General features: G+C 40.8%; 1 protein-coding gene across 1 annotated transcript in view; it reads right to left on the bottom strand.

Annotated features, from left to right (window-relative positions):
• The window catches only part of ZMAT4 (zinc finger matrin-type 4), a 359613-nt gene that overhangs the window by 215915 nt on the left and 116868 nt on the right, over positions 1-26830 (bottom strand). Inside the window, exon 3 of the mRNA XM_059156211.1 lies at positions 13244-13333. Coding sequence (XP_059012194.1) covers positions 13244-13333 — 90 coding nt within the window. The remainder of the gene's footprint in view (positions 1-13243; positions 13334-26830) is intronic.

Raw genomic sequence — 26830 nt, 5'->3', positions numbered from 1 at the left:
AACTATGCTTGGCAAAAAGACAAAACTAATAGACAAATTATACATGATTACAAGACTCTTTGGCTATTCAATGTCACAGATCAAGAGGAACAGTTCCTGTTGCAGCAAGTAATGGCCCAGGACCACACTCATTCACATATGCTTCCACAGAGAGTTTCGATGGGGTTTCGAGAATGACACGCTCAAACAGCCACATTTTTAATATCTATTAAAGTCACTGTGCCATGACTGAACAACGCCACCTGTGAGCAGAAGGGAGGGGAACACGAGCAACCACGCTGTGCACATGGCTGAGGGGAGTGCACGCTGTCACCCGGAGCTGTTCCAAATATCTGACTCTCTTCCAGCTAGACTAAAATATTGGCGCTGGATAACAGCCAAGGAATGACAAGACATACGTGTTCCTGCAAGCAAGCCCCAAAGTGCTAATGCCAACACCATATTTTTCCCTCTTTGTATTAGTTTAGGTTCTTTAAAACAAGAATGTTATTGAACACTGCAATATTTTCTCAGTTTCTCTAGTTCCTTGGCAATTACTTATGGCTTCTACAGAAAACATCTCTCTCGACAGCATTTGGTCCTCGAATACAGACTGATTAATTTCTGTACCAGCTCACTTGCATCGGTCTAGTGTGTGTTTTCTCCTGATCAAATACAGTATCAGAAAGAATGTCTCCTTTACCTAGTGCATTAGACAGGGGAAAGAAGTGACGGTTGTCAGGCACCTAACCCCAGGCCCTGCCCTCTCTACTACTTCTATTTTCACGATCACATTCATTCCTCACCCAAGTCATGGGATAGATGGGTTAACTAAGTCTACAAAAGATCAAGAACTTGACAAGGTCAACCCGCTAGCAGGAAACAGAGGCTATATTCATCTCAGGTCTGTCCCCAGTGCCTCTGCTCATTCCTTTACATGACATGGAATCAGGAGGCCCCACAGTATCTGCCTCTTGGATTCTCAATACGTGTAAGGCTATCAACCTCAGTAGGGACCTGAGTGGGGGGAAAGTACGTGATTAGGATGACACAGTGAACATCACCCCAATCCACTGGAGCCCTGACTGGAAGAATTCTCTACAGGAATGCTGTAGAGAATGCTCTACAGGAATCTAGCACTACGTGGCGCCTGGGTGGCTCAGTGGGTTAAGCCTCTGCCTTTGGCTCAGGTCATGATCCCAGGGTCCTGGGATCGAGCCCCCCATCGGGCTCTCTGCTCAGCAGGGAGCCTGCTTTCTCCTCTCTCTCTGCCTGCCTCTCTGCCTACTTGTGATCTCTGTCTGTCAAATAAATAAATAAAATCTTAAAAAAAAAAAAAAAAGGAATCTAGCACTACTAATATCACCAACATGGGAAATGGCTGAGTCAGAAATGAAAGCGTGTTCTTAAAGAAATGCAATGCATCAAAGGCTGCATGTGGAAAATGCCCAAGAGTCAGATGGCCTCTAGTTTTGTATGTTTCTTTCCTCTCTGAACCTTCTTGATCTCATTTACAAAATGGGCACCATAATGCTCACATGATAAAATTCTCTGAAAATTATGTAAGACCACGTACATGGAGCTCCCTGTATCATCTGTGATAGAGGGCAGGGGCATGAGACAGGTTTGCTGGATCCAAGCCCCAAAAGACATTTTACTTCAAATTAGTAGAACCCAGTGCATCATCCCTATTTTTTAATGTGTTTTCTCAAGGCTTTCTGGTGTTTATCAGGGCACATTCATCATTGTCTCAGCATTACCTGCACCAAATCCAGGTCACACAAAGTAATAAATGTATCTTATATTCTAATGGCACAACCCGTGGCTGCTTCTAGGGCAAGAAGAAAAAAATATATATTCCTAAAAGAACACATTGACCTAAACAAAGCCAAACAGTCACAAACCAGAATGTAGTGAAGGAAACAGACTTCTTTGTTCTGCAAGAATAATATTCTGAGCATGAGGAATGCCCAGAGGTTACTAAGGAGAAACAGAATGGGCACATGGGGTCGCCTAATGGGAAGACAGCGGTCATGATTTATGACATAGCCTTAAGAGAGTAAAGACTCACTGTGCTGTGTACAACAAAAGGAAGAAGGGAGGCAAGATCTTCTCACACCCCTCCCCGCAGCCAGGGAAGAGATGGAGAGAAATGGACCCAGACACATAAGGGCAGACATTTGATTAAAAGTGAGTGGTAAAATTTTTTCAGGAAAGAGCTGGGATTTAAGAGAAGAACAGACTTCTGTGTTGTGAGATTCTAGGATATGAACCAAGAAAATCCATCAGGGAAAAACACTGAGATAGGAAAGATCGCTTGAGATGCAGACACCTGAAAAGAGGAAACAGCAGACAGGGAAGAGAGCCGAAGAACCCGGTTCCCACATGCTAGCAAGCCATCAAGCTGCGTCTAGGGGCTCCCACGCTCCCCTGCTAGCCTCTCGGAAAGGAAAGGCAACATAGAGACTGACATCTCAGAGCTGAAGTTAGAGAAGTCTATGGTCCCCAGAATTCTTTTATTCTAACTACCCTCAACAAAACAAAACAAACAAAAAATTTATGATGCATTTTCAAGAGCCCATTTGGTGTGCAAAGTGAAAGACACATGCTAAGGCATTTGACCTCTACTCGTCCATGTTTCACCACACCCCGTAAGTCTGATCCACCTGCTTGCCCTCAAGGCAACACCAGAACGTCCTCCAGAGAAGAACTTCCAGACTCTGTTTCCTTTTTTCTTAGGGCTGAAATAGGGTGGGAAGGTGGGAAGGAAATTTACCTCCATTAGCTGCACATTTGAATAGTCTCGCTTTGTGGTGCACTAGGGTCAAGCTTTCAGGGCAGACAGGAGAAGACATGCAAGAGTTGGTCAGAGTGCAGCCACTGAGAGGGCAGCTAATAAGTGCGCGGGAGTGGGGCGGTGGTTACAGACAGGAGAGATGGAGCCAGAAGATGTGGGTGACCCCCAGAAGCACTTGCTGGAGAGACCAGCCTGGGCGATGACAGCATAACCTCCCAAATCCTCCCCCTGCCCTTATATTTTGGGCACACAATGACCCAGATGAGACCAAGAACCTGGTGGAGATCCTCACAGAAACAATGTTCATGACTTCCAGATTTTCCTGAACAAACCCAATTTTACAAAATCTCCGTTTAACAAGGCACTTTGATAGGGTTATAATTAAAATATAATTTCATGGTAATACTCTGTAAGATTCCCCCATACAAATGATAGGTTTTTATTAAAACTATTTTTAATCATAATTGTTTTGGAGAAAAACAGGATAATACCTTACTATGAAAATACAAACAATAATTTATGGAATGCCTCTGTGGGAAGAGATAAAAAAATGAATAAAGTATGGTCCCTGCCTCATAAAATCTAAAACTGTGAGTCTTATCATTTCCGCCTTTTGAACTAAGGAGGGACAGAACAAACCCACTGGAAGTCACTGGATCTAGGTCCTAAAACCATATCTGAGTTATTCCAACTGTCTCAATAATCCCAGTCCTCCTACTAGAAGCACGTTATTTAACCACCAACGACTTCAGCATCTGTCTTTCTAGAAGCCTCCAAAGAACCCTCTACTATCTTACCTCAAGATACCAGAGCTCCAATTCTCTCCTCTCCCCACCCCCTGCACTTGGTAACTGCTTTGAATTCATTCAGCACCCTGTCCCGACCTTGGACATCAGTTCACCTGTAGGGAAACTCTAGCCTGCCTCCGTGAGATCCAGCTCCTGGATGGCACCTGGCTTGGCCTCACGCTCCAATAAAAAAGGAGAAACCCTTCACTGAAGGACAAAATCTACCAGACACTTCTCCCTTGCTGTCCCCTACCCTGCGGCTGGAGGCAAATTCACCTCTAGGCAACTTTAGTTCTGCTCAGCCGGGATTGGCATGGAACAGCATGGAGAAAGAGTTTCCCTCAAAATCCATCCCAATTCTCAGATCTTCCTGCTCTCTTTGCCCTTAGGGAAGAAAACTACCCTGCCTGTCAGAGGGACAGCAACCACCCAGGGCAAGTTCTGAACGGGAAGTTTTCAGATACCTCCTTCTGTTTCAGATCCATTACCCAGTCAATTGATTTTTACCAACTTATCCCTCAAATTCATGTATTTCTCATCATTTGCTGCTGCCATCAGCCTCACCCACATCCGTACTCTCAGCGGAACCGTTCACCTCCACTCTTCTCTCCACTAATCCTTTCTCCGCATCTGAAGTCACTGCCTGTTTCCGTTTCTGAATACCAGCCACACTGGCTTTCATTTTCTACCTTAAGTGTACCATGATTTCTTTGACTACAGGGCCTTTGCACATGCTTCTCCCGCTGCCTGGCATTCTTCTGCTTCCCCCACTCAACTTTCAGACACAGCTGAAGAATCAGTTGTTCAGGCAAAGCTTTCTGATCCCAAAGACCTATGATTTCCCTAGTCCATGCTTTTCCATTACTGTCCTTCATTTATATATTTGTGTGCTTTAAAAAAAAATGCCCATTTCTCCCACTATCCTATAAACTCTGTAAATTGCAACTGCATATGATGCAACTGCATCATGAAATTCTCAGCAATCTAAATAGTACCTGACTCTTAGTAGGAAGTCACTATTTCTTATTTTTTTATTTTATTTTTTTTTTATTCTTTTTGGGAAGTCACTATTTCTTAAAAAGAAAAAAAAAAAAAGAATAAATAAATGAAGCCTGTACAGTAACACAGAGCTCCAGTTCTAGTACCAAACAGTATTGTGTTTGAATTTGGCTGTATCATTCTCAAGGTCTGGGAGTTGAGATAAGGTATTTGACCTAAGCTTTAGACTTCACTCCTTTAAAAAAAAAAAAAAATTTAGGGGTGCCTGAGTGGCTCAGTGGGTTAAGCCTCTGCCTTTGGCTCGGGTCATGGTCTCAGGGTCCTGGGACTGAGTCCCGCCTCAGGCTCCCTGCTTAGCGGGGAGCCTGTTTCCTGCTTTCTCTCTGCCTGCCTCTCTGCCTACTTGTGATCTCTCTCTGTCAAATAAATGAATAAAATCTTTTAAAAAAAATAAATAATAAAATAAATAAAAAATAATTTTAAAGATCTTTTTTTAATTTTTAAGTAATCTCTGTACCCAACTCACAACCCCCAGATCAAGAGTCGCATGCTCTTCCAACTGAGCCTTCCAGGTGCCCCTTAACCCCTTTTTAAATAGAAGCACTAAAGATTCCTACTTGCATTTGTCAAGTTCAAATGACATTTCTAGCAAGTATTCAGCATAGAGCTTGACACATAAGGAGGGCTTAATTAGTGACTAGCTAACAAGGGAATGATTCGAGGATATGTCAACAGTAGAATCAAAGACCCAAAGACCCACTACACTACTTCTGTTGTAGGGGAAAAAAAAAAAAATTCATAGCTGTCTTTTGATGCATCCTTCTTTCCTTCCCCTCTGGATCAGATTTTAGATCAAAGTAATAATTATGATATAAATGAGTTTCAGAACCACAGTCCCAAGCTAGAGGTCTAGTCTGGGGCCCAGAGAGAGTCATGGATAGCCGAACGCCATGCTGCACATTCACATTAATGAGGAGTTCTGGGGGTTTTTTCATTTAAATTATTATCTGGTGTGTCTGTATAACAAAATTTTGATTCCTCTTTTGGGTACACTTTAGAGAGGAAATATTGGACCTTGCAGGACATACCCTTGATTTATAGGGACAAGAACGTGTATTCTGAATCAGGATGATCTCAAAAAACCAGGAGTTCCGGTTTCCCCTGAGCTGGCCTTGCTGTGTGGATGGCATGAGAAACCGACTCTCCTCATTGCTTCCACAGTGCTGCCGGCTTCAAACAAATTCGTCTTAACAGGACTCGTTCCGACACGTCAAGCTATCTGCATTAAGAGAACCTAAGCAAAACACCACGTGTCTATTCTCGCTCAGAGGTTTGGAATGGTACTTCCTCCTGGCCAAAACCTTCAACTGGCCACGAGGAAACTAAAGCTCTAAAGGAACAAGGACAAGGCAGCTTTGAGAGACTGGAATGATGTAAAGGGATCCTTCCTGCGAGTGGAGAGACACCCGACGAGAGGAGGGACAGAGCCCCTCTTTCTTCACCAAAACTACCCAGCTTGCGCAGGGGACAGCAAGGCATGTTCTGCAAAGGGCCAGAGGGGTAACATTTTAGGCTTGTGGGACATCAAGTCTATTGCAGCAACCCAGCTCGGCTGCTGCCCTGTGAATAGAGCTGTTAACATTGAACATGGCTGCATTCCAAAAAGACTTGATCTGTGGACATGAAAATTTGAAGTTCATGTACTGGCCATGATCGTATAGTGGTTAGTACTCTGCGTTGTGAAGTTCATGTACTTTTCACATGGCAATATACTCTTATTTTATTTTTTTTAAATTATTTTTATTAACATATAATGTATTATTTGCCCCAGGGGTACAGGTCTGTGAATCGCCAGGTTTACACAATTCACAGCACTCACCATACACAGCACATACCCTCCCCAATGTCCATCACCCAGCCACCCTCTCCACAACCTGCCTCCCCCCAGCAACCCTCAGTTTGTTTCGTGAGATTAAGAGTCTCTTATGGTTTGTCTCACTCCTGAATCCATCTTATTTCATTTTTTAAGACAATTATGATCTCCCTGATATGAGGAATTTGAGAGGCAGAGTGGGGGGCTTGGGGGATAGGGAAGGAAAAAATATAGTCTTTTAATTCCTCCCCACTCCCCCAACCCATGGGCTTACGTAAGGCTGTAGAAACCTTTCTTGGTTTGTGGACCTCACCAGAATAGGCAGTGGTCTGAGGCTGACAAGCAGTTATTTCTGACCCTTGTTTTATAAATCCTACATGACCTCACTCGTACTGATGTCCTAACTGCCCTTCAGGTGTCCTACAGGAAAACAGCTGGCCTGCCCCTACTGGACTGCAGAGTTGTGTATTGCACGGTGGCGACGAAAGATGGCAACCAACAGACAGAAATGAAAAACCCAATGAAAGAACAGTCCACACACACTTTACCGTTTATCTTGCAGCTGCATGAAGAGGAAGGTTTTATTTGAGCCCCTTAACGACTCTGAGAGGTAGGCCGGGCAGCGTTCAGAGGCCCTGATTACAACCACGGCAATTAAGGTTTAGAAAGTCCAAAACAAAGTTATAAAACTAATATATGCAGCCGAGCCAGGGACAAAATCCCCACTTCTAGCTCTCAATGCACAGCTGGAAGTTAAAGCACACAGCTCTCATTGGTAAATGCACCTCTCTTTGAGAAGTGCTCGTGAACTGAGCTGCAGACCGCTGGAGAAAACCACATTTTGACAAAGTAAATGCTAATATTATGCATAATAGACGTCTGAACCTCTCACCACCATCCCACACTTCTGTGCTCCTCCCACACCACATTCACGTCCACCTTGAACAGGTGACACTGGAAAATAGGGTCTCTGCAGATAAATTAATTACAATGAGATCATACTGGATTGTTACAGTGGGCTCTAAATCCGGTGACAGCCGTCCTTACAGGAAGAGGAGAGAACACACAGAGACCCACACAAGGAAGAGACCGGGTGAAGACAGAAGCAGATTGGCGTGATGCAGCTATGAGCCAAGGAACGCCAAGCACTGCCAGCAGCCACCAGCAGCGAGGAGAGAAGCATGGAACCGATTTTCAATCAGAGCCTCCAGAGGGAGGCCCTGCCTACACCGTGATTCAGACTTGTAGCCTCTAGAACTGTGAGAAAATAAATTTCTGTTGTTTTTAGCCACCCAGTCTGTGCGACTTTGTTACAGCAATCCTGGGAATCTGACACAGCCGCCCACTGGCTTTTACGCTCTAGAAATACCTTCGAATTTGGTTTCCCTGAAGACATTACTCACGTTGACTCCACACTCAGAAGAACCTTTTGCGGGGTGCCTGGGTGGCTCAGTGGGTTAGTAAGTATCTGCCTTCAGCTCAGGTCATGATCTCAGGGTCCTGGGATTGAGCCCTGTGTGGGACTCCTGCTCAGAGGGGACATGCTTCTCCCTCTCCTTCTGTCTCTCTCCCTGCTTATGCTCTCTCACTCTCTCTCAAATAAATAAATAAAATCTTAAAAAAAAAAAAGCCCTTTGCTGCCCTTATTCACTGGACTCGCCCCCACGTGTCCCTCAAGAATCAGTTCGGTCTACTTTCTCCAGGCAATTCTGTCCCGCCCCATTCTACCAGAAGAGGTTGGGGACCCGTGCAAATATGCCAGACGTTGCCCCAGGAGATGTCTGTGGTCACACCTGTGCAACTATCACACTGTATTAGAAGACATGACTGCACACTGGACACTGCCCCCCAAACAGATCCTGATCCCTGTTGGGGAAGGATCCGTGTCCTTTCTCTCTACATGCCTCGCACTTATTAGCTGCTTGCTACCTATCTCTGGAAGTGACATGGGGAGCATGTTTGCAGTACCAGAGGAGTTTTCTTTGGTTTTCTTTTGTATTTCCCCAGCCTTGTCTCTGCTACTTACTTACCGGTATTGTAACGAACAACACCAGAGTCGGGGGACTTAATTTCTCTCTTTCATTTTGCTTTTCTGTAAAGTGGGGATAATGATAGTTCCCACCCTACACAGCAGTGAGGATTAAATGTGTTAATGTATGTAAAGCATTGAGAATGGAAGTGGGAAGTGTGTGCTAACCACCAGCTATTATTACTTTGCCCCAGAACAGCACTGCACTCTGGCTATGAACCCAGCAATGGCTTCAACACCTAAATAAGATATAATTTCAAGATACGGGAGAGAAGCATAGGAATAGAACTTAAGGGAAGCAAGGAGGTGTCAATCTCAGCCTGACCAGTTTGGGCAAATCATGGTACTGCTTAGGGACTTATTTTCACTTTTGGCATAAGATGGGGAAACCCAGGATTTTAGGGACCCATAAAAGTGATCCTGGAGGTTCTCCAGCTCTGCGGAATGTTCCAGACCTATAGGTAATCATACAAGTATTTAAAAGTGATAAGCTTGAACACACTAACCAAATGTCAAGTTTCTCCATTTAGAAGGAATTCTATTAACTCCATGTCAAAACACTATTTACTTACTACCGACTGGTGATTTTTGCTAGCAGTTACTTACCCTTACAGAATAAAAACAAAACTAAATCATCTTTTTACTTAAAAATGTTGTTCCATAAGTAGACATTTCTTTTTTCCCCAAAGCAGGTGAGAAGATACTAAAAAGTAACTTGAAAACCTGAGACTTTCAATGAACTAGATGTTCTTTAAAGTCCTTTTTGGCTCTAATGCTCACAAGATTACAGAAAATTTCTCTAAGGCAATCAGCTATAACAATTTATTTCACATTTAATTTTACTCTGTGGCCTCAGGAGGAAAATGACTCACTCTAAAGTTTCAGGGGAAAAAATTAAAAAAAAAAAAAAATGAAAACAAACAAAGAAAAAAACAAACCATAGAATATCCAGATGAGGATTCTAAACAGTAAAGCATATTAAGGGAGGAATTTAAAAAGCTGGGAATGTCAGGATAGGAGGCAGAAATGAACTTTGTTTTTGAAAAATAGTAAGAAAGTCAAATCACCTGGAGTAGAAATGACAATAGACCTTGGAAATAGTAATAGGCACTTCTGTTCATCTGGTTGTAAATTTGGAGTTGCTCTGTATTCCCAGAAGGCTAAGAAGTGGGAAGGTAGGGACAGCTGCCCTTACTTATCAGCCCTATCAGTTTTAGGAATCACTGTGGGCCCCAGGTTCATGCATAGTCAGGGCGCAGAAACTCAGCAACAAGTTTTCTGTTTTCAGAAGTCACTCGATTTGGGGGTAATCAGGGCAGCCATGAAACTGTTCTCAGTAAGGTAAGACTGGGATACAAACCCATCATAGCCCCTGGAAACAGAGAAGAGGGAAGGATGGGCAAGAATGGAGAGACATGTGAACGGAGGGTTACATTCTTCTAAGAACACAGGGTAGTGGTGGAGAGAGGAGCAGTGATGACAACTCCTGGGAGAAGGACCTTTGAAAACGAAGTCCCGAATAAAGGAGCTATCTAATTTGGGCCTTATGAGAAAACTGTACATTAGATGTCCTTTTTATCTCCATTTTGCAACCCTGTGAAAATAAAGACCAACTGAATGAGAAAAAAGAAAGGCTATTTATTCAGAGCTTCCCATAGCCAGGATGTTAGCCTCGATCACATGCTTTTGGAGAAGATTTATAGGCAAGACAGGTGAGAAGGTATGTAACAGTATAAAGGGGCAGCCTCAGGTATGCCCTGATTGGAGGCTGTTCGTGTGTGAAAGCTATAAATAGGCAAACTACAAGTGTGTATCCTTATGTGATAAGGTGGTGCTTTGGGGTGCCTATTTGGCTTTCTCTGGTTGGTTCCCAGGTGGAAGCAGGGACAAAAGTTAGGAAAGCTATCAGGTATTCATCATGTCCAGACTATTTGGGGCCTATTGTTTCAGGGGTTATTGTTTGGCTTCCTGGAGTGGTCTGACTTCCTCTAGGTTTAACTCAGGCAGGCTTCCTGGGCTGGTTACTATACATTGGTTGGTTGATTTCCAAGGCTGGTTGCTATAGGTTGTGGGTCAAAGTTCTAATTTTACTTATTTATTTTTAACTTTTTTTCTTAGTTATAGTTGAAACCCAATGTTACTTTAGTTTTAAGTGTATAAAAGTTCTCTTTCTCTCTTTATATATGGCTGGCCATTGTCTATTTTTATATTGTCTTCCAATCCTTGGGTGTAAGTCTATAAAAAAGAAAGTTGGCCAAATAATTACCAGTATTAACTTTCACAGCCATAGTGAGGGACTGGAGTGGTTTCCATGCTGTATCTGGTATGTCAAAATGCCTAAGGCAAATGACATATTCACCTATGAAATGTATACACAACCTAATAAAAGCATCAAATATCTCTTTCAAAAATAAGTTCATTATGGGGGCACCTGGGTGGCTCAGTCAGTCAAGTGTCCAACTCTTGACTTCAGCTCAGGTCATGATCTCAGGGTCATGACATCAAACCCCGTGTCAGGCTCTGGATTTAACACAGAGTCTGCTTTACTCCATGTCCTTCTCTCAATAAATAAACAAAATCTTTTAAAAAAAAATTTTTTTAACTAAGTTCACTATGCCTCTTTTCTTGCTTACTGATTTATCCTTATGTTATGACTATGAAAAGCTATAGAAATGATTTAAGAAATAAGTCATTGGTAGATTCAAGTTTTCAAAGATAACACAGATTCCAGGATACACCAGAAGCAAAAGTTTTCAAAGGGTTCATTAGTAAAGGATCTTTGCATATACTTTTTGCTTTGAAAATCCAAACATCTTCCCCTCCATAAACTGTCCCCAACACTACTTGCAGAACCAGAACCTGAGTGGAGTAAATCATGGATCTGACCAGATCCATGTCCCCAAGTAACACCAGTGTGAGTCCCAGTGCCCCCTATCTGTCTGTCCAGTCAAGCCCTCCCTAGGAGCTCTGACATAAATAAGTACAGAGTAGATAGAAAATGATCCGTGTTCAAAGAGCTAATTGTCAACTGTCTATGAACCCCACACGAAATGGCTACTGAATGAAGGGACACGAGCATCATCACTGGATGACTTCAGGGAAAAGAAACTAATTCTGTTCTCTCTGCTAATAGATCCTGATGGAAAGCAGGGCTCTGCTATAGCTACAGGATTCTGAAATTACATGAAAGCTGGCTCAGGCCAACTTTGCAGGGGGTTAGTAAGTTCTTTTGATCGGAATGTACCCAAGAATGCACCCGTCTGCTCCCTCGCTCCCAATTCCGCCAACTGGAATCCATTCAAGCCCAAAGACCCTTAGCTCAAATATCAATTCTCAGAAATACCCCTGAGTGACTCGTCCTGGCATGGATCAACTTGCCTTTTGTCTCCATGGAGCTTTGTGCAGAACGTTAAATAAACACCTACATTGTGGGATTATAGCAATTTTTTTATACAATGTTTATGTCCCTCACTCAACTCTGAGTTTCTTTAAGGCAAGTCTGTGCCTTATTCATCTGTTTTTTCCTCAGTATTTGACATGTAAGTGTGCACCTCACAAAATCCAGTAAGGAAAGTGTGATCATGATAGCCTCATTGAGGACACAGGTTCCAAGAGATCAATTATTTGCCTAAGGTCATAAGGCTAAGAGCTGACAAGAACTAGTCTCTGTCCCATTTCTTAGCAGTTTAAAAAGTTTTCATGACATCTTTTACCTCTAATAAGCTCTAAATGCTGCCTCACCAAAGCAGTCAAGACAACTTCACAGTGTTCCGGATTAGTCTGGGTATGAACAGCTCGTTTGGTGATTTAAGATATGTGCTTGGAATTCATTAACACCAGCCCTGATGCTCACTACCTGTGGTCATAAGGAGTCCTCTTGTTCTCTCTTTTTCTCCTGTGAAGAATACACAAGCTCATTTCTTGTCAAGTTCCTTCAGTGATCATATATTAATTTTTAATAAGAAAATAAGACCGGTATCTATCTGGCAGCAGAAGGAGAAAGGGAACACAAGCACAGGCGAGAGCGTAGGGTATGAATTCCATGCCTGCAGCCTCCTGAGAACTCAAAGGACAAGTGATTTCTGTTTAATCTGCAGTGTTTATCACAGAGGACCTCTGCAATGGATGGATATGTATATTCCACTCGTTAAGAAAAGAAACCCCTGCTGAGAGGAAGGAATATTTATTTTATCAGTCCCTGCCTTGGCCTGGCTGAAGTAAACCCTTCATCCTAACTTTACATCCTCAAAGCAACTTCCTCATTGTCATTTTCTTCCCAAGTGAATGTTCCCTCGGGGAGAGGGGCACTGATCAAAAACCCTGAATATTGTTATTTGTAAGATATGCACAGTCTTTATTATAAATGAATAAACTGGCATTCAGTTTTATACACCAAAGGAAAAATAAAATATGTCAACAGCAAAGTATCTCACATTTCTGACAGGATTTCTCCTAAAGCAATCTTTCTTTCTCTTTTTCTTTTGATGGCTTCTGCCTCCCCTCCCCCGGCTGCTCTCTGTCCCTTCTGAACAGTTTTTCTCCACTCTGCTCTGGCACAGAATCATCGCAAAGTCTCCCAACACCATACTAGAACATTTGGGCAGAGAAAAGGAAAAAGCCTTGCTAATGTGTAATATTTTCTGTTGTATTTAATGAGAACTATTTCTGCTCCCTTAGCTCTCCTGCTAAGGTAGACGTGACTTTACTTCCTAGACCTACAGAGTTCTCAGCAAACTGAACAGATCATCTGAGGATATCAGAGGGTGCCAGATACTCACATTTTCTGACCGGAGCCTCTTGGCTGGACACCCACCATCCCTGGGGTGAAGCATGTAATACAGTCGGACTTTGCTTGCATGTTTTCGACTCTGGGAAGGAAAAGCAGAAGCAGATACTATGAAAGAGAAGGCATTTTAAATCCTCAGACACATAGCCAGTGACTATATATACAAAGTAGTAAAGTTTCATTAAAAACACTTCCACATGCTCCTGAGAATTATGCAGGGTGAAGATTCAGACAGGTTAAGCGACTTGCCCAAAGTTACAAAGCCAACATAATTTCAGAATTAGAAAAGACAGTGAAAGAAGAAAGCTAAAAGCACTAGGATGTTTAAGCCTGGAGTGAATCATATATTTAACTATCCTCAAAATAAGAACAGGTCAGAGAAAGAATAGTACAAGGATGGAAGGCCAGATCCCTGGCCTTGTCTCGAACTCCCTCTGCCCTGCCCTGAGGAGCTGGGGACAGACAATGCCCCCTGGGAGTCGGCACGCATAGCATCTCCAACAGAAGTCTCTTTGCCTGGCTCTCCCATTTTGGAGCCTCATTAATAAGCTATTAAAAAAGATTTTCCAGATCAGACATCATGGGCAAAAAAGGGTATCAAATGCAAGTGTGAGGACTGATCAGAGCCCAAACTGCGTGCAGGCAGGCAGAGCAGTTCAACCATAACGCCCCATCAGCCACAGGGTTAGCAGGACTCTGGGTTTCTACCCGTACTGACGTGTCCAGGCCCAGCATGGAGAAACTGATCGCATCCTAGTTCCATCTTCCCTCCACTCCTTTGCTCCACTGAGAGCCCTCCTGAACTTCCCTCCCCTTTAAAGAACCATGAGAGACTGTGGGCTCTGAGAAAGAAACAGGGTTTTGGAGGGGAGGGGGGTGGAGGATGGGTGAGACTGGTCGTGGGTATTAAGGAGGGCACGGATTGCATGGAGCACTGGGTGTGGTGCATAAACAATGAGTCTTGGAACACTGAGAAAAATAAAATTAAATTAAAAAAAGAAAAAAAAGAAAGGACACTACAGGTCTAATTTCCAAGCTGCTACCTGAGGATGGCCGAGTGACAAGAACACAAATAGTCCCACGTTCGGAAGCCAGGCACAGCTCTGCGGCTCTCTGGCTGGGTGATATTCAGCAAGTCAGTCGAATTTGTTTATAGCTAAAATGAGTCTCATTTTCTCTGCGTACAAAATGAACATAATATTTATTAGGGTTTTGCTGGGAGAATCAAATGAGGCAGTGCGTGTGAAAACCTGCAATCCACATTATGCTTAAACTGTCTCACCAGCACAGGCACCAATCCCGAACTCCAAATCTACAGTGCTAGGATGTGAATTCTCCTTGAATCCATCGCTACCTAATTCTGATCCCCGAACCCCTCCCTTTGTTCAGGACTGAATTCCTCCTTCTCCAGGCCTTGGTTCAATTTTGTCTTTACTTACAGCCGGGGACCAGCCAATCTCATGCATGATGGCTTGCCTTCACAGATTAGCCACAAAGGCAAAACAAGCAGGCAGAGCAGAGAACGTTTCAGAGAACGCACAGCAAATTGCAGCTTGTTTACAGGACAGGATATGATGTAAGTCCCTCAGCCTGGTTTTCCTTCTTTATCATTTTTTTCATTCCTTTATTGTGCTTCTAAAAAACACGGTTCTAACAGACACATGAAAAGATATTCATCATCACTAGCCATCAGGAAGATTCAAATCAAAACCACATTGAGATACCACCTTACACCAGTTAGAATGGCCAAAATTAACAAGACAGTAAACAAGTAGGTGTTGGAGAGGATGTGGAGAAAGGGGAACCCTCTTACACTGTTGGTGGGAATGCAAGTTGGTGCAGCCACTTTGGAAAACAGTGTGGAGATTTCTTCAGAAATTAAAAACAGAGCTTCACTATGACCCTGCAATTGCACTTCTGGGTATTCACCCCAAAGATACTGATGTAGTGAAAAGAAGGGCCATCTGTACCCCAATGTTCATAGCAGCAATGGCCACAGTCGCCAAACTGTGGAAAGAACCAGGATGCCTTCAGTGGATGAATGGATAAAGAAGATGTGGTCCATGTATACAATGGAGTATTATGTCTCCATCAGAAAGGATGAATACCCAACTTTTGTATCAACATGGACGGGACTGGAAGAGATTATGCTGAGTGAAATAAGTCAAGCAGAGAGAGTCAGTTATCATATAGTTTCGTTTATTTGTGGAGCATAAGAAATAACACGGAGGACATGGGGAGATGGAGAGGAGAACTGAGTTGAGGGAAATTAGAGGAGGAGACAAACCATGAAAGACTGTGGACTCTGAGAAACAAACTAAGGGCTTTAGAGGGGTGCGGCGTGGGGGGATGGGTGAGCCTGGTGATGGGTATTAAGGAGGGCATGACTGCAAGGAGCATGGGTGTGGTGCATGAACAATGAATTATGGAACACTGAAAAGAATTTTTTTTTTTTAAAAAGGAAAAAATTTTTAAAAAGTAAAAAAAAATAATAATAAATAGTCATTGAACACTTTCAAGGTCTTTAAATGGGTTTAAAAGTGCTAATGGAATGAAAGATATTACAGATGCATAAAAGTACTGAAGTGTGATTTTGAAATATATTTGTAGTTATTTCTAGGTTGCACTGAAAGTTGTAATCAAGGGTTACCTGGAGTCTCGTTTGCCCGCGAGATTGGTAGGATGAGAAATAGAGACCTATGTGGACTTGTGCCAGATCATTTCAACAGCACTGTTCAGCTTCTGCTTGCTTTTGAGAATGATGCAGTGCAGACTAGTGACGGTTTCTTTTGCATAGAATTATGTCAATTACTAAAATCGATATACACTTTCTAGTTTTGTTTTGTTTTTTGTTTTTTGGGAGGAAGGGGCAGTGGGAAAGTTAAGAATAAGCCTGCAGTCAAAAAAAGAAAAAAAGAACATTTAAAAACCTGCAAGATTCTGGATATGGTCCCAGAGGATGGGCTGGGGAAAAGCACAACAGACCAATACTTAGTGAAAAGACAAAGTGATACCAGCATGAGCTCAGATGCGGCTGAAGTGGGCTTTCAATGTTGCATCTGTCACCCTAGAAGAATGGATCTCAGTACCTAACACCATCAATCTGCTCAAAGTCCTGGATTCCCAGAGAACAAAATCACTGCAAAATTCCAAAAATTGGAAATCTTATAATGCATCCTGTTTTGTGGTTGGATTTCTTCTCTTTGCTAAAATACTACATTTCTTTCAAAAAGACTCTTTCAGGCAAAGGCCGAGTTCACTGGGTTATTTAACTGCAGTTGGACAAAACTGGTAAAAAACCATTAGATGAGCAGAAAAGAGAAGTATATGGTAAGCTCTGCCGTGAAGCCGTCAGTGATGAGAGATGTTGGACTCGAAGTCTTATTAGCAATCTTGTTCATTTTTCTCCTTCAGCTCTCCCAACCTCCAGTTTTGATGGAAGAAGGACTGACAGCCCTCCACGTTCTGCCTTTGCCCCTGTGTATGGGTGAAAAAAAACAGAGCTTTGGAAAATCCCACCTCATTCTGGAATGATGGTGGAGGCATTCTGGTTCATCATTGAGCTCTTTTCCTATTGCCTCTGTCCTCCTGATCCTTTTCCCAGACTGCTGGGGCTGGACCCAGTGCCACACAAGCGTACCCTGACTTAGGGCAGGAAGTAAAAACCCAGAAGAAAGTCCACTTCTCAGTGATGGGAGTGTGGAGTCATTCCCTTCCAGTTAGACTGACTGAAACCCAAAGCCACTCCCAGACGATGTCTGTTGACAAGGATACAGAGATTGCTAGCCGATGGCTCCCAGGTGCCCTAAACTCGCCTGCCTCAGCCCCGGGGTCTTCAACACCTGGGTGCGACTCATCCAGTAAGTCCTCTCCTTCCTTCCTGGCATTCTCACCTCTTCCTCAAAGCAGGACACACTGAGTCACCCTCAGCATCTTCCTCCAAAAGGCTCCTCTCAACTCCTTACCTACCAGAAATTGCTTGAACTTTGGCCTGGTAACCTCACTCCTTCGAACTGATTCTAGAAACAAACAAACAGACAGAAACCTTCCCACAAAAAAGTTAGACTTAGATTTGAGTGAAGACGTTCATTGCAGCACGACAAACTAGGAACAGCAAATCAGGGAGACAGTTACATGTTGGACCAGGGGCTGTATATTCAGTGAGAAGTTGAAGAAGTGCTAATGCATGCTGAATGGAAAATGCTACAACAAAATCTGTTCTCATACTGTGATTAAGATTATATAAATATCTGTAAGTATATCAATAAGTGGAAATGAGAAAGAAAAACAAGCAGGATTTATTAAGGAAGAGAAAGTATGGATGATTTTCTTTATTTCTTTTTTTTTTTTTTTAAGATTTTATTTATTTATTTGACAGAGAGAGATCACAGTTAGGCAGAGAGGCAGGCAGAGAGAGAGAGGAGGAAGCAGGCTCCCTGCCGAGCAGAGAGCCCGATGCAGGACTCGATCCCAGGACCCTGAGATCATGACCTGAGCCGAAGGCAGCGGCTTAACCCATTGAGCCACCCAGGTGCCCCGATTTTCTTTATTTCTATAACAAATTTTCCCTTACCATAAAAGTAATAACTTCACAATGCTCAAGCCATTGTAATTACAATGTAATTCCATTGTACATTCACTTTCTACTCATAATGATTGTAATTAGTAAACAGCACACTGACCTGGAATGCTTTTATACTCATAAGTTCATATACTGATACAGTCGACGACATTTCCCTCTACCCTTGCTAATGTCTTATCAACATTCAAAATGCAGTGCATTTTTTTCACTGCGATACTTGGTGACTAGATAAGCCTACTTAACCCAAGAGCAATACATATTACTTTAACTTTTAAAACTTTGTTTTGGTACATACAAAGGCCACGGTAAACACGTGTCCTCTTTACAATGTGGTCATTCCATTTCCTACATATAAATGAGGATTATGGGCACAGTGGACAAATGCCGTCTAGAAACCAGACTGGAAGGAAAACCACTTCTGAGATGAATTTATGTCATCCAAATAACTATGAACAACAAAAACAAATCCATATGATTTTTTCAAAGATTTGTCAATACCTAAAATATGCACTTCTTTTAAGAGTTTAAAAAGACAAATTACCAACTAAAGGACATATAAGGAGTAAAAAGTACCTTACATGTTAAGTGTATATATTAGAGTTTTGGGGAAGAAAAGGGTCATTTCTTCAAGGGAAAAGCCACGAAAAAGAAATCGCAATCTCTCTCGCTTGCACCAAAAGTCAGTCCCTGGCTCTCGCATTAATATTTGCATTTTAAGCAAAAGTCATTACTTTCATTCAAACCACATCAACTTTAAGCTTCCCAAATAGGCCAGAAATTACCAAGTCTTCCATTTTAATTAAAGCCTTTGCCCCTGATGCTGGGCATTGTGCAGGGGGCAGACCTATCTGCAGATTAGTTTCTTTGGCTCAAACAATCTCCTGGCACTCAAAGAAATCGTCTAAAGTGGAAATTCAGGCCAGCCTTCTCTTTGGGGGGATAAAGAACAAGACAAACCTCTATTTCAGATGTATTGTGTGAAAGAAGGGGGTGGACCACATCGAAATAGAATGGCTTTGTGCTTCACCTAAATAACCATCTTCCATTATCACATACCCTTAAAAAATTCACAACTCAAATTTGCTTCCAACAGGGCTACTGGTTTCTGGTCTCATAAAATGTGAAGATAACAAAGTAACTTAGTATTTGCATAATGCTCCAAACAAAACCCCTGTGACATTTACCATCTCATTTTATCCTCAAGTCACAGTTGTGAGGCTGGCAGGAGAGGCGTTATTTCAAATAAGCTTTAAGATCCATTCCTGATTTCCTAGTTAAGTCTTCACCATTTTATTTCATCTTAGGTATCTAATTATACGTCTTCCAGAAACCAGCTAAAATAAGCCGAAGACTATAAGAAAAAGGGAAAACCTGAAACAGACTGATAATTACAGAACAGTCATCCTCACATGCTACCGATTTTGAGCTGTTTCTACTCATTCTAGGGTGAAGAAGAGCCGATTAAAGAAAGGACAACAAATACCAAAGGTCTAACTCCCCAGCTACCTGAGAATGATGGGCAGATGTGACATGGGGACTCCAGCTCTCAGGAAGAAGGCGGCACCCTGGCACAGGCCCGTGTAACACTCCCAGGTTGAGGGCCTCAAGGCTGAGCCCTGGAAAAGCCAGAGTACAACTTCACTAGGAAGTCAAGGTTAACAAAGAGAAAACCTCAAGTGTCGGAGATCCCCTCTGATAACTGGGACTCCTTCCCAGACTGATGCATCTCTCCTTATTAACACAGGGGGGAGGCTGGTTACAGAAACTCCCTTTACTTGGGGTGGAAGATTTACCTGGGCTCAGAAGAGAAAGACGCTGAGTGAGGAAGAAATAAATGTCCTCTGCTGGAACTGTCCAAGGACCCAGATTCCAGGCCCCCTACATAAGCTACTGAAGTGGTCCTACAAATGGATCAGATCAGAAGATCCCGCCAAATTTCAGGTGTACCATGAAAGGATCAAAGGCCAATCCTCACACACTAGGGACAAGTAGCAGGCTTTCATAACCTCTCTTCTCCCAACAATCAGTGGCACCCAGGAAAAACTTCTGTAATGGAAAAGAAGCCTTCAGAAAACGCTCAAGGAAAAGACATAAAGCAATTACTTGTAAAAATATTTCCTACAATAAATGGAAGTACATTTTAAATGTACATACTTCATTCATTTAATTCAAGAAAATACAACTGAGGGTAAAAGCTAAAAGATGAGAGAGCACAGCTGACGGCAATAAAGATGCACTGCCTGAGTTAATAAAAAAGGACATTAAAAATATCCTGGTTTCATTTTGAAGGTCTTTCACATCAGTACAAGAGCAGAATCAACACTGCAGATCAGTGTGGAAGTCAACATAGAGACACTTCCTAGAATGCAGAGGGATAGGATAAAGAAGTGGGGAGAAATGAGTCGCCTGCGTGGCTCAGTGGGTTAAGCCTCTGTCTTCGGCTCAGGTCATGATCTCAGGGTCCGGAGATCCAGCCCCTGCTCAGCAGGAAGTCTGCTTCTCCCTCTCCCACTCCCCCTGCTTCTGTTCCCTCTCTCACTGTGTCTCTATCAAATAAATAAAATCTTTTTAGAAAATAGGTATTTTTAATCTGAAATACATACAAGAGGCAAACCATAAAGCAGGAAAAATATTTGCAATATGTAAAATGAAATGGTTTAATACCTAAGAAACAGTACTTTAACAAATTCACTAACAAATATTAAAACAGGAATAAGATATAAACAGGAATTTCAGAAAAGCAATAACTAAATGACGTACAACAAGTTCTCCAAATTCTACCTTATAGTTCTTAAACCGAAAAAATACCTGCTTTGCCACAAAGTGGACAAATATTTACAAAACAGACATACCTATATTGGTGAAGATACAGGAAAATGAAGATTCTGGTACATAGTTGCTATGTTTTATCAATTTATGCTAAATTGATTAAAGCTTCCAGGATGGAAATTTTGCAATATATATTCAAAACAGAAAAAATTGCTCAAACCAACAATTCTACTTCTATGAATTGATTTAAGGAAGGAGAAACATGTATTGCTATTTATTTATAATGGTGAAATTGAGAAAATAAATTAAGTATCCTAAATGAGAGAGATAAATATTTTATCTGTATGATAGATTACTAAAACTGCTATCAACAAGTATATTAATAATACTAATGAAATTTTTTTAATCTATGAAATAATATAAAGAAAAAAGTCATATTCAAACAAGAATATAAATGATGTCAAATTTTTTGAACAAATATATATCTGTACCGTATATATGCACAGAGACATAGAAAAAATCTAGGAAGAAACATACCAAAGGGCTAACATTGCCTATCATGAATCATAGGTGATCTCAATTTTTCTATGTATGCTTTTAAATTTTTTCTGTCACCATACAACACTAATACAATACCACTGACTCTTTCCCTATGCTATACCTTTTATCTGCATGACTTACTCATACCATACCTAGAAGCTTGTACCTCCTACTCCTCTTCACCAATTTTGCTCATCAGTCCCCTTCTGCTCTGGCAACCACCAATTTCTTCTCGGTAATTAAGGGTCTGTTTCTGCTTTTTGTTTTTTAATTTATTTTGTTTTTTACATTCTACATATAAATGAAATCATATAGTATTTGTTTTTCTCTGACTTATTTCACTTAGTATGATACCCATTAGCTCCATTCATGTTGTTGCAAATGGCAAAATATCATTCCTTTTTGTGGCTGAGTACTATTCCATTACACACACACACACACACACACACACACACACACACACACTCATGCATACAACATCTTCCTTTTTTATTCACCTATAATTAACATAAAAGGTTATATTAGTTTTGGGTATACAATATAATCTCAGTACTCACAAAAATAAAGGTAATCCTAATCCTCTTTATCTCTTTACCTATTATATAGTGTATGTGTTTGTGTGTGTGTGTGTGTGTATGCCACATCTTTTTTATCCATTCATCTATTGCAATAAATAGGGGTGCATGTAACTTTTCAAATTAGTGTTTTCATTTTTTGGGGGGGTAAATAAATACCCAGTAGTGGAATTACTGCATCATATGATAATCTCATTTTTAAAAATTTTTGAGGAACCTCCATACTATTTTCCACAATGGCTTGTGCCAATTTGAATTCCCAATAGTGCATGATGGTTCCTTTTTTCCCACATCCTTGCCAACGTTTATTATTTCTGGTCTCTTTTATTCCAGCCATTCTGACAGGCATAAAATGATACATCACTGTGGTTTTAATTTGCACTTGAGGAGGATTAGTGATTTTGAGCATTTTTTCATTTGTCTGCAATCTGTATGTTTTCTTTGGGAAACTGTCGATTCATGACCTCTACTCATTTTTTAATCAGATTATTTGTGTTTTTTGGTGTTGACTTGTAGAACTTCATTGTATATTTTGGATATTAACTCCTCATTGAATATAACATTTGCAAATATCTTCTTCCATTCAGCAGGTTGTCTTTTTGTCCTGTTGATGGTTTCCCTTGCTGTGCAAAAGTTTTCTATTTTGGTGCAGTCCAAATAATTTAATTTTGCTTTTGTATCCCTTGCCAGAGAAAATATATCTAGAAGAATGTTTCTATGACCAATGTCAAATAAATTACTGCCTATGTTTTCTTCTAGGAGTTTATGGTTTTAGGTCTCACATTTAGGTCTTTAATCCATTTTGAGTTTACTGTATATGTTATAAGAAGTGGTCCAGTTTCTTTCTTTCGCATGTAGCTATCCAGTTTTCCCAACATGATTTGTTGAAGAGACTTTCTCCCATTACATATTCTTGCCTCCTTTATCGTAGATGAACTGACCATAAACACATGGGTTGATTTCTGGACTCCATCCTGTTGTATTGATCTATTTGATCTAAATGTCTGCTTTTGTGCCAGTACCATACTCTTATGATTCATAACTATAGCTTTGTAGTATATCTTGACATCTGGGATTGTGTAACTCCACTTTTGCTCTTCTTTTTCAATATTGCTCTGGCTATTTAGGGTCTTTTATAGTTTCATACAAATTATTTTAGGATTACTTGTAGTTCTATGAAAAAATATTGTTGGTATTTTGATAGAAATTGCATTAAATCTGTAGGTTGCTTTAGGTGATATGGACATTTTAACAATATCAGTTCTTTGAATCCCTGAGCATAGAGTATCTTTCCATTTTTTGTGTTGTTTTCAATTTGTTTCACCCACGTTTTATAGTTTTTAGAATACAGATCATTCACTCCCTTAATTAAGTTTACTCCTAGGTATTTTATTCTTTGTGATGCTATTGGGAATGGGATTATTATCTTAAAATCTGTTTCAGCAACTTCATTATTTTTCCATTTCTTTGTGTCTTCTTCAATTTCTTTAACAAGTACTTTATAGTTTTGTCTCTTTGGTTAGGTTTATTCCTAGGTATCTTATGATTTGGGGTGCAAGTGTAATTGGGATCAACTCCTTAATTTCTCTTTCTTCTGTCTTATTGTTGGTATATAGAAATGCAACTGATTTCTGTGCAATGATTTTATATACTGACACTTTACTGAATTCCTGGATGAGTTCTAGCAGTCTTGGGGTGGAGACTTTTGGGTTTTCCACATGAAGTATCATATCATCTGCATGGAGTGAGAATCTGAGGACTTCTTTGCTGATTCAGAAGCCTTTTTATTTCTTTGTATTTCTTTTTGTTTTTTCATTGCTGAGGCTAGGACTTTTAGTCCTATGTTGAATAGCAGTGGTGATACTGGATATCCCTGCCATGTTCCTGACCTTAGGGGAAAAGCTCTCAAATTCTCCCCACTGAGAATGATATTCACTGTGGGATTTCACAGATGGCTATTATGATATTGAGGTATGTGCTCTCTATCCCTTCACTGTGGAGAGTTTTGATCAAGAAAGGATGCTGTACTTTGTCAAATGCTTTTTCTGTATCTATTTAGAGGATCACATGGTTCTTGTTCTTTCTTTTATTAATGTATTGTATCATATTGATTAATTTACAGATGTTGAATCAACCTTGCAGCCCAGGAATAAAACCCACGTGGACGTGGTGACTAATCCTTTTAAAGTACTGTTTGATCCTGTTGGCTACTATTTTGATTACAATTTTGCAGCCATGTTCATCAGGGATATTGGTTTGTAATTCTCTTTTTTGATGGAGTCTTTGTCTGGTCTTAGAATCAAGGTATGCTGGCCTCAAAAAATGAGTTTGGACGTTTTCCCTCCATTCCTAGTTTTTGGAACAGTTTCAGGAGAAAAAGTATTAATTCTTCAGTGTTTGGTAGAATTCCCCTGGGAAACCATCTGGCCCTGGATTCTTGTTTTTCAGGAGATTTTTGATTACTGCTTCAATTTCCTTACTGGTTATGCGTCTATTCATGCTTTCTATTTCTTCCTATTTCAGCTTATACATCCCTAGGAATGCATCCACTTTTTCCAGATTGTCTAATTTGCTTGTCTATAGTTGCTTATAATATGTTTTTATAATTGTATGTATTTCTTTGGTGTTGGTTGTGATCTCTCCTCTTTCATTCATAATTTTCTCAATTTGGGTCCATTCTCTTTTCCTTTTGATAAGTCTGGTCAGGAGTTTATCAATCTTGTTGATTCTTTCAAAGAGCCAGTTCTCAGTTTTGTTGATCTATTCTCATATTCTTTTGGTTTCTATTTCATTTATTTCAGCTCTGATCTTTATTATTTCTCCTCTAATGCTGGGTTTAGGCTTTATTTGTTGTTCTTTCTCCAACTCCTGTAGGTGTAGGGTTATGTTGCATATTTGAGAACTTTCTTATTCCTTCAGAAAGTCTTGTATTGCTGTATAATTTCCTCTCAGGACCGCTGTGTCCCAAAGATTTTGAACAATTATGTTTTCATTTTCAGTTGTTTCCATGAATTTTTAAAATTCTTCTTTAACTTTCTGGTTGACCCATTCATTCTTTAGCAGGATGATCCTTAGCCTCCATGTATTTGAGTTCTTTCTAACCTTCTGCTTTTGATTGAGTTCCAGTTTCAAAGCATTGTAGTCTGAAAATATGCAGAGAATGATCCCAATCTTTTGGTACTGGTTGAGACCTGATTTGTAACCCAGGATGTGATCTCTTCTGGAGAATGTTCCATGTGCACTAGAGAAGAATGTATATTCTGTTGCACTGGAATGGAATGTTCTGAATATATCTGTGATGTCCATCTGGTCCAGTGTCATTTAAAGCCTTTATTTCCTTGTTGATCTTTTCTTGGATGATCTGTCCATTGTATTATTGTCAATGTGTTTTTTATTTCATTATTAATTTACTTACATAACTGGCTGCTCCCATGTTAGGGGCATAGATATTTAAAATTGTTAGATCTTCTTGTTGGACAGACCCTTTAAATATGATATAGTGTCCTTCCTCATCTTTTATTATAGTCTGGTTAAAAATGTAATTTGTGTGATATAAGGATTGCCATCCCAGCTTCCTTTTGATGTCCATTAGCATGGTAAATGGTTTTCCAGCCCCTCACTTTAAATCTGGAGGTGTCTTTGGGCCTAAAATTAGTCTCTTGCAGACAGCATATAGATGGGTATTATTTTTTTAATCTACTCTGATAACCTGTGTCTTTCAATTGGGGCATTTAGCCCATTTACATTCAGGGTAACTGTTAAAAGACACAAATTTAGTGCCATTGTATTGTCTATAAGGTGACTGTTACTGTATATTGTGTCTGTTCCTTTCTGGTCTATGTTACTTGTAGGCTTTCTTCTTTGCTTAGAGGACACCTTTCAATATTTCCTGTAGGGCTGTTGGTGTTTGCAAATTCTTTTAGTTTTTCTTTGTCCTGGAAGCTTTTTTTTATCTCTTCTTCTACTTTCAATGACAGCCTATCTGGATATAATTTTCTTGGCTGCATATTTTTCTCATTTAGTGCTCTGAATATATCATGCCAATCCTTTCTGGCCTGCCAGGTCTCTGTAGATAGGTCTGCTGCCAATCTTGTACATTATAGACTTTGTGTTGAGCTGCTTTCAGGATTTCCTCTGTCTCTGAGACTTGTAAGTTTTACTATTAAATGTTGGGGGGTTTTACCTATTTTTATTGATTTTGAGGGAGGTTCTCTGTGCCTCCTGGATTTTGATGCTTGTTCTGTCCCTAAATTAGGGAAATTCTCTGTTATAATTTGCTCCAATATGCCTCCTGCCCCTCCTCCTACTTCTGGGATCCCAATTATTCCTTTTTTTTTTTTTAATTGACCATTTTATGATTTTTTTCCTTTTCAGCATAACAGAATTCATTGTTTTTGCACCACACCCAGTGCTCCATGCAATATGTACCCTCCCTAATACCCACCACCTGGCTCCCCCAACCTCCCACCCCCCCACCCCTTCAAAACCCTCAGACTGTTTTTCAGAGTCCACAGTATCTCATGGCTCATCTCCCCTTCCAATTTCCCTCAACTCCCTTCTCCTCTCCATCTCCCTGTGTCCTCCATGTTATTTTTATGCTCCACAAATAAGTAAAACCATAGGATGATTGGCTGACTTATTTCACTCAGCATAATCTCTTCCCGTCCCGTCCATGTTGATACAAAAGTTGGGTATTCATCCTTTCTGATGGAGGCATAATACTCCATAGTGTATATGGACCACATCTTCCTTATCCATTCGTCTGGTTGAAGGGCATCTTGATTCTTTCCACAGTTTGGCAAATGTGGCCATTGCTGCTATAAACATTGGGGTACAGGTGGCCCTTCTTTTCACTACATCTGTATCTTTGGGGTAAATACCCAGGAGTGCAATTGCAGGGTCATAGGGAAACTCTGTTTTTAATTTCTTAAGAAATCTCCACACTGTTTTCCAAAGTGGCTGCACCAACTTGCATTCCCACCAACAGTGTAGGAGGGTTCCCCTTTCTCCACATCCTCTCCAACACATGTTGTTTCCTGTCTTGCTAATTTTGGCTATTCTAACTGGGATCCCAATTATTCTAATATTGTTTTGTCCTATGCTATTACTTATC

The sequence above is a fragment of the Mustela lutreola genome, chromosome 18 (genome assembly GCF_030435805.1).
Source record: "Mustela lutreola isolate mMusLut2 chromosome 18, mMusLut2.pri, whole genome shotgun sequence".
Classification (NCBI taxonomy): Eukaryota; Metazoa; Chordata; class Mammalia; order Carnivora; family Mustelidae; genus Mustela; species Mustela lutreola.
This window is presented reverse-complemented; position numbering and strand designations above follow the sequence as displayed.